This window comes from Leptodactylus fuscus, chromosome 9, assembly GCF_031893055.1.
Source record: "Leptodactylus fuscus isolate aLepFus1 chromosome 9, aLepFus1.hap2, whole genome shotgun sequence".
Classification (NCBI taxonomy): Eukaryota; Metazoa; Chordata; class Amphibia; order Anura; family Leptodactylidae; genus Leptodactylus; species Leptodactylus fuscus.
Genome location: NC_134273.1, coordinates 58,159,767 through 58,174,456, shown reverse-complemented (window position 1 = coordinate 58,174,456; position 14,690 = coordinate 58,159,767). Strand labels below are relative to the sequence as shown.

General features: G+C 41.6%; 1 protein-coding gene across 3 annotated transcripts in view; it reads right to left on the bottom strand.

Annotated features, from left to right (window-relative positions):
- Window positions 1–14,690, bottom strand: part of VAV3 (vav guanine nucleotide exchange factor 3) — a 151,892-nt gene that overhangs the window by 35,646 nt on the left and 101,556 nt on the right. For all 3 annotated transcript variants that reach the window (XM_075287705.1, XM_075287706.1, XM_075287707.1), the window contains exons 12-15: window positions 10,952–11,038; window positions 7,726–7,811; window positions 7,260–7,392; window positions 4,409–4,518 (exon numbers count right to left, since the gene is read on the bottom strand). In XM_075287705.1, coding sequence (XP_075143806.1) covers window positions 4,409–4,518; window positions 7,260–7,392; window positions 7,726–7,811; window positions 10,952–11,038 — 416 coding nt within the window. The remainder of the gene's footprint in view (window positions 1–4,408; window positions 4,519–7,259; window positions 7,393–7,725; window positions 7,812–10,951; window positions 11,039–14,690) is intronic.

Sequence of the window (14,690 nt, the reverse complement as noted above, 5' to 3'; positions counted from 1 at the left end):
CAAAATGTGCGATGTACGTCGATATTCACTGATTATTATGGGATTTATTTGTGCGGAGATTTCCTCTGTATTTTTGCGCCCGTGTATTTCCCTTTAATAAACGCCGGACACATTATTTAGAGGTCACGGCTGAAAGTCTCCTGGTTAACATCAAAGCAATATATTTCCCACATATACTTTCTCAAAAAGCAATATATACATTGTGTTTTATTAATAATCTTTACACAGCCTCTGGTATACTCTGATATTGGCTGTTACAGACTTTTATATCTTTGGCAAAACTGGTCTCTGATATTGTAAAATTAGTGTTTTATACTCGCTAACATTTATTACTGTATTAGCTTATATATTTATAGCACTTCATAGAAAGTCTGATTTTTCAAGTATTATTTTTATTATTTTTAGGCATTCTGATGTAGAATTACACTGTACTGAAGATGTCAGTGTAAAAAAAAATACCAATAAAGCTTGGTGAATACATTAGGGCACTAGCACCCAGACCACCAATTTCAGTAAGTGAGAAACTGCAACGTATGAACACTGCCTTAGGACTATTACATTTTTCCTTGACGTTTTTTACTTGCCGTCCTTCAAACCTCAATAGGGATTAAAAGGGTATTCTCATCTTTTTACAGTCCCTGCAAAGTGGCTGGGATTCGCATATTGCAGACAAATACGGGCAGTGGACATGTTGCGATTTCCAATACTTGTGGTCTTGGAAATCGCAGCATGACAATTATACCTATGGAAACACCGGTGGTTTTCTTATAAGTATAATGGGAGCAGAAAGTCTGGAGAGAAAACAGTACACTGAAGCCGGGTACAGATGGGGTTTTTTGGTCTGGATTTTGATGTGAAATCCGCGTCAAAATCCAGCTCAAAAAAACGCATCCCATTGAAATCTATAGGAACCAGTCATTTTCTTTTTCCGCGAGCAGTTTGTTCCCACTCACGGAAAAAAGAAGCGACATGCCCTTTCTTCAGGCGGATTCCATGGCCGATTCAACCGCAGACATCTGCCTTGCGACACTCCCTCCCGACTAGGCACATTCATTTGGGCCTAGTCCGGAGCGGAATGCTGCAACTGGATGTTGATGCACTGTATGCACTGCACTGGTATCCAGTCGCGGCTAGCCGTTTTTTGGACCGGATTCTGAGGCAGCCACTGCCTCAAAATTCGGACCAAAAAACTCCGTGTGAACCTGGCCTTAGCATAATGGGAGCAGAAAGTCTGGAGAGAAAACAGTACATTGAGAGTCCTGATGACTCCGCCACACACAGTGATTGCGGATAGCCTTCTGTGTACATACACTGACCCAGGTGGAGCTGTCAATCACTGTGTGTGGGTGGGGTAGGCCGGTCTCTCACTATCTCTCTTAGGAGTCCTGTCAGGGTTTCCTCTGCTTGTTACTCAGAATTCCCACTACAAATCATATAAACCTATGTATCACAGGGCTCAGTATAAGTAACATAATAATAAGATTATTTCCTTTAGACAATCCTATTTTTATAGGCGCCATTTAGGTACTTTGGGGCAGATTTATGAAGACTAATACAAGTCTTCATAGTCCTGGAGCTGGTGTAGGATGCGTCTCTTATATGTTGAGGTACTCGACTCCTCTTAATTGAGACCCACACTCCAGGGGACTGTGCACCTGGGCCAAAATATACATTAGCCAACATACATTTTCTGCATTGCTTACGCCAGATTTCTACCATAAAGCCAACTTTTCCAGAGAGTTACAAATGTTGCAATTTTTTTGCACAAAACATGGTTGTAACTTTTTATGCCCTGTATGACAGAAAACTGTTCACATCTGCACCCGGTCTCCATTCTGCAGGTTTCCGTTTCCTGCAGAAAAACAGAGGCAGGATACGGAAACCTGCAGGACTCTTTCTCACCCATTCATTTGAATGGGTGAGAAAGCTGTCCGGCCGTGAGCGGCGGTGAGCGTTTTATGCTCTCCGCCGTGAAACCGTTTTTTTTTTAATCCGGACACAGAGTCCGACATGCAGTACTCTGAGTCCGGATTTTAAAAAAACGGTTTCGTGGCAGAGAGCATAAAATGCTCACCGCCGCTCACGGCCGGACCCGGTCTGTGGTTTCCGTCTTCTTGCATGCAGAAGACGGAAACCACAGAACAGACAGCTGAACGCAGCTGTGAACCTAGCGTTAGGCACAATAAATCAGGAGGATCTCTTAGGCAGAGATAACTATATCCAACAGCCAAATTATTTATTAATTTTTTTATTTATTTATTATACTTACTTACATAGCGCCATCATATTCTGAAACACTTTACAGCCAAATAAAGCATATGAGTAGAGATGAGCGAGTACTATTCGAAACTCCCATTTCGAATAGCATGCACCCATAGGAATGAATGGACGCAGCCAGCACGCAGGGGGTTAAGCAGCCGGCCGCCAGCAAAGTCTGCGTGCCGGACGCTTCCATTCATTCTTATGGGTGCGTGCTATTCGAAATGGCCATTTTGAATAGCACTCACTCATCTCTACATATGAGGTATTTGGGTAGAAAAGACATGAATTGATAGAAATGATTGTCCATCAACACTTCCTCATTGACATTGGATCATCATAGAGGCACCACGTCTTAGCTCAGTTGCATAATGGCTGCTTCAAGAAATAGCATCACACCTTGTATCTGCCATTGCAATGAATGAGCTGCAATACCACACATGACCTGTGAAAAGAAGTGGCACTGTTTTTGAAAGAAAGCAGCTATATTTTTCTAATTCTGTACAACTAGTATTATCGCCATCCGTAGAGGTCTGGCTACTGTCATTCATACAACTTTATTTGACTAGACTGGCAGCTGCTTTCTCTAGATATGAAGAGAAATGACCCTGGTGAAAGTGAAGAGATTCTCTGACTACATATCTGGTTGAATTTATCAAAGGATCCTGACAGTTCTGTCTACGCAGCATAACATTCACTTCACGTCTTCCCCTAAAGAACCATTATGATATTCATGAGATATGTTTTTTCTACCCAAATGCATTCATTCTGTTCTAAAAAATAGTCTGAATTTGAGTTACCGCTCAGCTGATAAGGATTGCTGCAGATACGCCTGTAAAATACATTTTAAGCTGAAAGATCATAGTAGATATTTGTATCATTGTCAAAGGAATATTGTATCCGCTGTATGAGGATCGCTGAAGGAAAAAATGTAAGAGAGATGTGGCGAGGAGGCGATGATGAGGAGGTGAAGGTATCACGGGGGCACTAATACAGAGATACAAGCCATGGTGCAATGGGAACAGACGGAATTCAGGATATTTTATAACTTACGCACCATCATTATCCTATCATTGTTAGACCACGCTACAAAATCCTACAAATCTTGTGCAACAGACAATCTGAGATACAACTTTAGGCTAGGTGCACACATATAAAACATCAGCAACCATAGCAATTTACAGTAAGATAAAATAAGATAATCCTATAATAGACCCGCCATGGGGAAATTCAGTAACATACAGACACAAGGATTTTAACTCTACAGAGCACTACTGCCCCATGTGAACATGGTCTTTGACTAAATTTACACAAAGTTTTTATCAGTTTTCCGAGGCTGAGCCTTGTAAAAATTGAGTGGCGAAAAGTGCAACATAAACTGCAGCAATTCACGCTAAAATATAGGAGGTAGAGATGAGCGAGTACTATTCGAAACGTTAGTTTCAAATAGCACGCTCCCATAGGAATGAATGGGAGTGGCCAGCGCACAGGGGGTTCAGCGGCAGGACGCCGGCCCCGGATGCGTCCACTCATTCCTATGGGAGTGTGCTATTCGAAACGGTAGTACTCGCTCATCTCTAATAGGAGGTATTGCTGTGTGGTTTTTGGCTGCACAATACACTACAGTTACACGTGAACAAAGTTGCTCGTGGAAATTTTTGGAGAAAAAATCTGATGTGAAATCCATTGCCAAATATTGGCCAAAAATCCACTCATTGGGGGACTGTGGGTCCGTTTTACGTATGTATCCCTTATGATGATTCCGTATCATCGCTTAGAACACAAAGCTGGGATGTAAAATATCTATATTCTGCAGAATTTTCTCAAGAACCTCAAATCTCTCCGATGTATGTATACTATTCCTAGCATGCCATTTATTTCTGTATCTCCAGAACAGTAATCCCTAGACCTCCATCTTGCCTGGGGAGACAACCACAGGCTACTATCTATCTAGCTGCAAAATCAGTGGTGTCATGGCTGTCCATGAGTGCTGCTCCTTCCCTCTACTGACGGGCAAGGAAGTCATGGAAACAGTCTCACATCTTTTAGACATTTATGGCGTATCCTGCACACATGCCATAAAAGTTTAAGATTGGAAGGATTTCACATAAAACATGATATTATATATGCTCTGTAAACCTAAACTTACAAGGCCATCGCAAACTGTTCAAGCAATTTCTTCTTCAAGTCTCTGGTCTTGCAGTAGATTTCAAAGCCATTTTGTCCCTGCACGTGTGTAAGATAGAATCCATACGACCACTGCAAATAAATATAAAGATATTACAATAATGTTATTTAAGACTGTAAGTGCCTAAATCTTTAATGAAACTGTATACAAAAATAATGGCAAAAAATGTGACCCATCTTCTTGTAGTCTTTTCCATTACTGGCCGGAGACCACGTGAAAGGAGCTTCAACCACAGGCTGGTGCTTAGGTTCTTTCATATGTCAGAAGGTTTCTGCTGCTGCAAGACACCCCCAGCCGGAGAGAAAGTAGTCTAACCACTTCTCTTCCCAAACATATTGCTGCAAGCTGTATTAGATCATATAGTATATTCCCCTTTTGATCAGGACCTCTGTTGCCGAGATATCACCTTTTTGTCTATATGCAAATTAGTTCTTTGGAGCAACATGGGTGTCATCATTGATCCAAAGAGGTAAGCGGCAACGCCCTCAGTGCTCCAAAGAGCTCATTTGCATATTGGGAAAAAACAGCGATGTCTCACCAATTCACAAAGGGAAAACATTGTATGATTCAGAGGATCCTAATCTATCTATTGACACAATTTTACTCTAGTTTGTAAGTTGAGTAGAAAATGGGGGAAACTTAATGATAAATTCACTGACTGAACAGTACAGGGGAAGAAGCTTCACAAGCATCCACCAAAAACAGAGTGCTATGACAAGAAGAAGAAGGAAGACATGTTTGGATGAGTATAAAAACTGCTGTAAAACCTGCTCTCAAGCAGTTTTTGTTTTTACATTTTTGTTTTCCTTGAATTTATTGGACTATGTTTCTTTTTTCTTTTTTACAAAAGAAAAGGGGCTAAGTGGTGGCCAGCTAAAAAAACACTTACCCGCTTACTATTACCCCGACACTTAACACACCAGTGGTACTGGGAAGAGCCAGGTACCATCAGACCCGAGGCTGGGGTAACTGCAGGGCCATTAACCATGGACTTTCTCACCCTGATAACATTAGCCCACAGTTGATTTTTACCATGAATGGTACGTCATTTTTTTTATTTAGTCAATAAATTATTGAAATAATGTTGCATAAAAATTCTGGTGCAATTTTGACAAATATTGTCACATCATAACTAGAGATGAGCGAACAGTGTTCTATCGAACACATGTTCGATCAGATATCAGGCTGTTCGATGTGTTCGATTCGAATCGAACATCACGTGGCAAACTCCAAAAAAATTTGATTCCCCTCCCACCTTCCCTGGCGCTTTTTTTGCACCAATAACAGCGCAGGGGAGGTGGGACAGGAACTACGAGACCGGAGGCATTGAAAAAAATCGGAAAAAGTCATTGGCTGCCAAAATCAGGTGACCTCCATTTTAGACGAATAGTGGATTTCAAATCCGGGTCATATGAGAATGTGAACTTTGTGACTAAAAGACAGGGATAGCTGTACAGGCAGGGATAGCTAGGGATAACCTTTATTTAGGTAGGAATGTTATTAAAAATAACTTTTTGGTTGCTCTATCGGGTGTGTAATTGTGATTTTTGTGACATAAACTTTTTCCAATAGGAATGCATTGGCCAGCGCTGATTGGCCAGAGTACGGAACTCGACCAATCAGCGCTGGCTCTGCTGGAGGAGGCGGAGTCTAAGATCGCTCCACACCTGTCTCCATTCAGGTCCGACCTTAGACTCCGCCTCCTCCGGCAGAGCCAGCGCTGATTGGCCGAAGGCTGGCCAATGCATTCCTATGCGAATGCAGAGACTTAGCAGTGCTGAGCCAGTTCTGCTCAACTACACATCTGATGCACACTCAGCTCTGCTACATCAGATGATGTACATCTGATGTAGCAGAGCCGAGGGTGCACTAGAACCCCTGTGCAAACTCAGCTCACGCTAATAGAATGCATTGGCCAGCGCTGATTGAACAATGCATTCTATTAGCCCGATGAAGTAGAGCTGAATGTGTGTGCTTAGCGAATTTCGAACCTCGAACATTTTAGTGTTCGCTCATCTCTAATCATAACCCCTTGTGGAACAAGGCAAAAAAAAGTGTCAAAATGTGGTTAAAGACATGTCAGTCCGTTTTTTTTAGTGCAAACTGAGGCCCTGTTTCCACAGTGTAACACGCCGCTCATTCTGACACATAAACACGTGTCAGAGTGAGGCGCTTCAAAACAGATCCCATTGACTTCAATGGGTGTCGGCTTATGCGCGCTACACATTGAAATCAATGGGAGGCTTTTTAACCCATTGATTTCAATGTGTAAGCCGGCACCCATTGAAGCCATTGGGATCTGTTTTGAAGCGCCTCACTCTGACACATGTTTATGTGTCAGAATGAGCAGCATGTTACTCCGTGGGAATGTGGCCTAAGTGAGAACTTCAACTGCAAGCACTAGCCCTGGATAAAGGAGACAATATTGATACCACCTGAAATACATATAATGCCTTTAAAATAGCAAAAAAAAAAAAAAAAATCAGTCTTTCTGTACAGCTCAGACATTGTTCCCTATATAAAAGCGTTCATACTCTGATGGAGAATTCGAGCGCCATGACTATGATCACAGGGAATTATCAGTTATCCCTCAGCTTTAGCAATAGCGGCTTGTTTTATTGTACCATATCAGTCTTAGCAGAGGTTGCCATATCTAACACATGAAAGGAAACCCTTAGGCAAAACCATTTGTGGATTTCAGAGTGCTCTGCTGGCTTGCCCCCTTCTCACACGCTTTCAGATATTTTCTTCCATTTTCACATCTATGAAGTGATCCCACTTTTCTATCACGCATTCACATCTGACACTTTACCTTTTTATTCTCCTTGTCGTTCGTCGGATTATTGGTTATTTTGTACTTCTGGAGATCTATCACTTCCTTCATTTCGTAGTTGTCCCCTCGCCTTTTGCACACAATAACAGCCTGATCAAACAGAAATATATACCTAGGAAAAGACATAAAACCTACAAGTCAGCATTAGCCGTATTCAATACTCAGAGAATGAAATTGATTTCATTTGGTCCCTTGGGCCTCCCTGGAAGTGACCCATCAGGTCACTTGGCCCCCTGGTGTGACTGGCCCTTTCAGTTAGTAAGCGTACCCCGTCAGGGGGTCACCACGTAAACCTGTCACTGTCGCCACACTTAGGCTTTATTCATGAGGATGTAATAGTCAATAGGTCAGAGCACTTCTCACTTCACACAACCGTATAAGCAGATAAGCATGCCATAGTGCGGTGTGCTGATGGATTGGACTCATGTGCAGACGATCTCTTTACCTATCCTGACGTGCGCGTTTGTCCAGTGTACTAAACTTGATCTCACCATCCACCTTCGGTCTTCCGAATAACACCAAGGGTTGATTCTAGATAGAAGAAGACACAATGTTTGTTTTATTGAGCTCTATAACGAATCTATTGTAATCGCCTCCAGCAAATTGTAACATACAGCACTGTGCAAAAGTTTTAGGCACGGGTTGGAAGAAACGTTGCAAAGTAAGAATGCTTTAAATAAAAAAAAAAGTGTTAATAGTTTATTTTCATAATTAACAAAATGAATGTAGAAAAGAGAAATCTAAATCCCATCAAAATTCGGGGTGACCACCCTTTGGTGATGATATGGCGTGATCTCATCATCATCCAGTCTGTCTGGGGCGACATGAAGAGACAGAAGGATTTGGAGCAAGCACATCCACAGAAGATCTACGCTTAGTTCTCCAAGATGGCGGGGACAACTTCCCTACTGAGTCCTTCAGTAGTTGCCTGCTAAAGTACGTTGAAGAGTTGATGGAAGGCAAAGGCCAATGGTCGCTTCACATATTGATCCAATTTTGTTCATTCACTTCACTCTTAGCACTTCCATTTTTTAAGAATTCTTACTTTGCAATATTTTCTCCACATCTGCTTAAACTTTTGCACAGTGCTGTATATGAACAGGCGCAATAGGATGGAACAGTATATAGCACATCACGTGGACCTGACCATAATCAGGAAAAATGCAAGTACATAAGAAATAATAACTATTAATTAGTAATTCATGATCAAACTAGTTAGATAGAATGTTTGTGAAAATCAATGGAAAATTTGGGTGTTTTTTTAGCATTTCCAAATATATAATTGCAGACTGAAATCTTCTAACTTTGTTACCCTCCAGTATAAGAGTACTGAGCATGACCGCAACGGTTACCCTGTTATGATGAGAACATGGAGCTACAGCAACGTATTAATTATCTTCTCCTGCCCTCTAGTGGTGCTTTATGATACTACACTTCACTTCATTTCAATTCAGAATAGAGAACGGCACCTGGGAAAACTAATGACTGCACAACTGATCTACATCTTAATAGGAGTCTGTCGCCAGAACCCAGCCAATGAAACCAGACATGCTGAAACCAGTCCAACCGAATCAAACGGCGATTTCCCCTTGTAGATTTGGTGCCTCTCGTTTTGGTCAATATGCAAATGAGCTGTTTGCAGTATCCATGGCAATGGCCGATCAATGGGGACTACCCATCTGGATGAGCATTGCTCCACTGACCAAAAAGTGAAAGCTGGGACTAGCCCTTTAAGTCATGTTAGAATATCATACTCACTTTATACACTGTACCAGATACATTTCACTGTACTGCTATAGTGCAACCTCCATAGAATAAACTATTATCATGCAGAAACTCTAATCTGGTGACATGGAAGTGATATCTACAGCAACAATATTTTTATCTCTTACTTAGTAATAAGAAATGTTTTCTTTCCTAAAGCAACAATTTTATCCTGCAGCTCTAGTACACTGTCATGTCTCATTCCCATGCACTTCCCCTGAGATCTCCAATAAGCTTTACAATGCAAACAAATATAGCATTAAAATCATGCTGCTATCCGCCATACTCTGAATGATCTGCCATAGAGGGTAAGACCAGGCTACCAGGGTCTACAACAAATTCTGCAATAAAAACTTTGGACGATTATTTAAGCGTTCCTGTATTTCAGGGCGAGCACGCCGTTAAGTAAGTAAGCCGGGCATTTCATGCTTCCCCACCATTACACTGTAGATCAGATAGCAGACTACAGGCTCGCTTTAACATCAGCTTATAGACTACAAAGGGGTCAAGTACTGCTGGCTGATAAAACTATCTGCATTGTGCTGACATATCTTAAAGCTATATATTGTTGTTAGATGATGTAAAGCTCCTTACAGGGGTTGTGCCATCAATACCAATGACAATAAGTGGACTGAACATGCATTTTAAAGATATTTTTATTAAAAAATAATGTTCATTACAGAAATATTGCAATGCTCTCTTTATTATAGCTCCCCCTGCAGTTCAAATGGTGAAGGTCTGTGCATGTCATCCTAGTGAGGTTCTATTAGTCATGCATGCTCTGTAGAGTACAGTACAGCTTTTGCTTTATCCTCAGTGAAAGAAGGAGCAATTTATTCTGGACATAGACTTGGTTCCTGGCGCCTATCTACTTTATTTTCACCCCTCTGCTTGAATTCTGTTTCAGGATATCTAACTTTTACTGTTGTAAATTAAGCTGCTCATTCTGGGATTTCTAAGGGGATAAAACCCTATGTTCAGCCTAAACCCTAATAACCCTGTTTCTTTCACTGAGGATCCAACAGAAGCTGTACTGTATTCTACTGGGCATGCAAAGCCTCCCTAGAATGACGTGCACAGAACTATACTTTTTGACTAGCAGGGGATGCCATCACAAGCACGTAACTGCAATTTTTGACACTTTTTTTTTTTGTTTCAAACTAGACCGAATAATAGGTGGTATAAACTTAGATACATTGATACATAGACATTGAGAAGATGTACCAGATTTATCAATCAGCAGCAGGCACTATGCATGATGAAACTTGTAATGTCCTATTATTGGTCTTCATGGTCAGGATTAGTAAATCTGTGCCAATGTCAGTATCAGCGTCAATAAATTTCTACTGATTCTTCAAAATGATAAAATCATAATAATTTCCTATCTCAAAAAAATATATAAATGATAGGGATCTGACTACTAGGAGCCCCTAATCCTGAGAATGAAGAGGCTGCAGAGCTACGTTCCACTTATAAGCTTTCCCGTATAGCGGTGCTCCCAGCTACCGAACTGTGCAGGGAACTGCAGCCATTCCGATTCATTTCAATGGGGCTATGCTACTTTTCTCTGCACAACTGGGGTGGCCAAGGCATCTCTGTATGAACAAGAGTTGCAGTCCCTTCAATCCGAGGCTTGGTGAAGGTCCCAAAGGACAGACCCCAACCAATCATAAAATGATGGTATATCCTAATAATATGCCATCATGCCATAAGATAGGATTACCTTTTCAGATCATTTCAAGTCTTTCCATGTTCCCGGTATCAATGAGGAATATAATTGCTCCAACAACTGACTTACACTTCTGGTGATGACTGCTTATACATTGGTATATCCTTAGTACACTGCAGTGAACTCTTTCCCCTTCCCCACACTTCCTTACAATATTCCCAAAGCAGGAAACACTTACCAGGTTTTCTATGCAATGTTGATATTGCTCGATTTCCCGAATAGTCTCTGTGTCCCTTTTAACCTCATTGACATACTGAGCTAAATCCTGTGAAAGAAGGAAATGAGACATGTTTGTATTCCAATAGTAAGAGGTTCTTTCCTCTACAACAAGACGCTACAGTATATGCATATTGTATCATTCTGTGCAGTAGGTTCACTTAGACAGTGGTCAACAACTACAGTAGTTTCTACAAAGGGCTTCTATAGTAATGATTTAGGCAAAAACACAGTAAAGTTTAGACAATCCAGGAATCTTAAGAACTTTGTGCTACCACCGGACTATCAGTCTTCAATCGAAATTCTGAATTCTGCTGCTACCAACAGTTCAAGTCTGAGTCCCTTAAAAAATATGGTTTCTAGATCACAAATGTAAAGGTCCAAAGTTAACACTCAGGCTATGCTCACACTACTATTGCTATAATCATCTAGCACGGTGGCTCAGAGGTTACCGCTGGGTTCTGGGTTTGAGTCCAACCAAGGGTAATATCTGCATGTTTGCATGAGTTTCTTCCCACAAGCCTAAAATATATTGATAGCTAAACTGGCTTACTGTACAAACAACAAATCCTTATGGGTGTTGGGGATGAGCCTCAGTATGGCAGACTTCAATACTTCACAATGACTCTTGGGCACCAAGAGTCCTCTTCTTCAATATTTATACTACCTAGTGACCTAAAGAATCCCCCTCCACAATATTTATACCATCCAATCATCTAAAGAGTCCTCCTCTGTATGTATACTACCCAGTTACCTAAAGAGTCCTCCTCCCCAATATGTATACTACCCAGTCACCTAAAGAGTCCTCCTCTGCAATATGTATACTACCCAGTCACCTAAAGAGTCCTCCTCTGCAATATGTATACTACCCAGTCACCTAAAGAGTCCTCCTCCCCAATATGTATACTATCCAGTTACCTAAAGAGTCCTCTTCCCCAATATGTATACCATCCATTCACCTAAAGAGTCCTCCTCCCCAATATGTATACTACCCAGTCACCTAAAGAGTCCTCCTCTGTAATATGTATACTACCCAGTCACCTTAAGAGTCCTCCTCCCCAATATGTATACTACCTAGTTACCTAAAGAGTCCTCCTCCCCAATATGTATACTACCCAGTCACCTAAAGAGTCCTCCTCTGCAATATGTATACTACCCAGTCACCTAAAGAGTCCTCCTCTGTAATATGTATACTACCCAGTCACCTTAAGAGTCCTCCTCCCCAATATGTATACTACCTAGTTACCTAAAGAGTCCTCCTCCCCAATATGTATACTACCCAGTCACCTAAAGAGTCCTCCTCTGTAATATGTATACTACCCAGTCACCTAAAGAGTCCTCCTCCCCAATATGTATACTACCCAGTCACCTAAAGAGTCCTCCTCTGCAATATGTATACTATCTAGTTACCTAAAGAGTCCTCCTCCCCAATATTTATACTACCCAGTCACCTTAATAGTCCTCCTCTGCAATATGTATACTACCCAGTCACCTTAAGAGTCCTCCCCTGCAATATGTATACTACCCAGTCACCTTAAGAGTCCTCCTCTGCAATATGTATACTATCCAGTCACCTTAAGAGTCCTCCTCTGCAATATGTATACTATCCAGTCACCTAAAGAGTCCTCCTCCCCAATATTTATACTACCCAGTCACCTTAAGAGTCCTCCTCTGCAATATGTATACTACCCAGTCACCTTAATAGTCCTCCTCTGCAATATGTATACTACCCAGTCACCTTAAGAGTCCTCCTCTGCAATATGTATACTACCCAGTCACCTTAAGAGCCCTCCTCTGCAATATGTATACTACCCAGTCACCTAAAGAGTCCTCCTCTGTATGTATACTATCCATTCACCTAAAGAGTCCTCCTCCCCAATATGTATACTACCCAGTCACCTAAAGAGTCCTCCTCTGTAATATGTATACTACCCAGTCACCTTAAGAGTCCTCCTCCCCAATATGTATACTACCTAGTTACCTAAAGAGTCCTCCTCCCCAATATTTATACTACCCAGTCACCTAAAGAGTCCTCCTCCCCAATATGTATACTACCCAGTCACCTAAAGAGTCCTCCTCTGCAATATGTATACTATCTAGTTACCTAAAGAGTCCTCCTCCCCAATATTTATACTACCCAGTCACCTTAAGAGTCCTCCTCTGCAATATGTATACTACCCAGTCACCTTACGAGTCCTCCCCTGCAATATGTATACTACCCAGTCACCTTAAGAGTCCTCCCCTGCAATATGTATACTACCCAGTCACCTTAAGAGTCCTCCTCTGCAATATGTATACTACCCAGTCACCTTAATAGTCCTCCTCTGCAATATGTATACTACCTAGTCACCTTAAGAGTCCTCCTCTGCAATATGTATACTACCCAGTCACCTTAAGAGTCCTCCTCCCCAATATGTATACTATCCAGTCACCTAAAGAGTCCTCCTCCCCAATATGTATACTACCCAGTCACCTTAAGAGTCCTCCTCTGCAATATGTATACTACCCAGTCACCTAAAGAGTCCTCCTCTGTATGTATACTATCCAGTCACCTTAAGAGTCCTCCTCTGCAATATGTATACTACCCAGTCACCTTAAGAGTCCTCCCCTGCAATATGTATACTACCCAGTCACCTTAAGAGTCCTCCTCTGCAATATGTATACTATCCAGTCACCTTAAGAGTCCTCCCCTGCAATATGTATACTACCCAGTCACCTAAAGAGTCCTCCTCTGCAATATGTATACTACCCAGTCACCTTAATAGTCCTCCTCTGCAATATGTATACTATCCAGTCACCTAAAGAGTCCTCCTCCCCAATATGTATACTACCCAGTCACCTTAATAGTCCTCCTCTGCAATATGTATACTACCCAGTCACCTTAAGAGTCCTCCTCTGCAATATGTATACTACCCAGTCACCTTAAGAGTCCTCCTCCCCAATATGTATACTATCCAGTCACCTAAAGAGTCCTCCTCCCCAATATGTATACTATCCAGTCACCTTAAGAGTCCTCCTCTGCAATATGTATACTACCCAGTCACCTTAAGAGTCCTCCTCTGCAATATGTATACTATCCAGTCACCTAAAGAGTCCTCACTGTATGTATACTATCCAGTCACCTAAAGAGTCGTCCTCCCCAATATTTATACTACCCAGTCACCTAAAGAGTCCTCCTCTCCAATATGTACACTACCCAGTGGCTGAAAGAGTCCTTCTCTGCAATATGTCTACTACCAGTTACCTAAAGAGTCCTCCTTCCCAATATGTATACTACACAGTCCCCTAAAGAGTCCTCCTCTATTCCTCTCTCAAGTAACCACACTTATCACAGACAGAATCTTTGCCTGTAGAAACATAATCTGGTTTTGGTGACTAAATGGTTACATGATCGGGCATGTTGAGTTGGATATGCCTGATTTTCCTGTTCTCAGGGAAGATAAGGAGTGACTTACTCCTCTTCGCCCGTCCAGAACACATGAACACTCAGAGGGGAAGTTAGGAAGCACAGTATAGCCGTTCAGTCAGCAGCTATTGAAGGTGTATGGCTGGCAAAGATGTATATCTCTGATTGTTTTGAAAGGAGGTAAAAAACAAGGCATGCTAGGAAATAAAACAGTTCAGTAGAGTGTTCAATGGAGTGAGTTTCAAGAGAAATCAATATCCTGTAGCTGCCAGCCTTAGACATAACTGGATAAAAA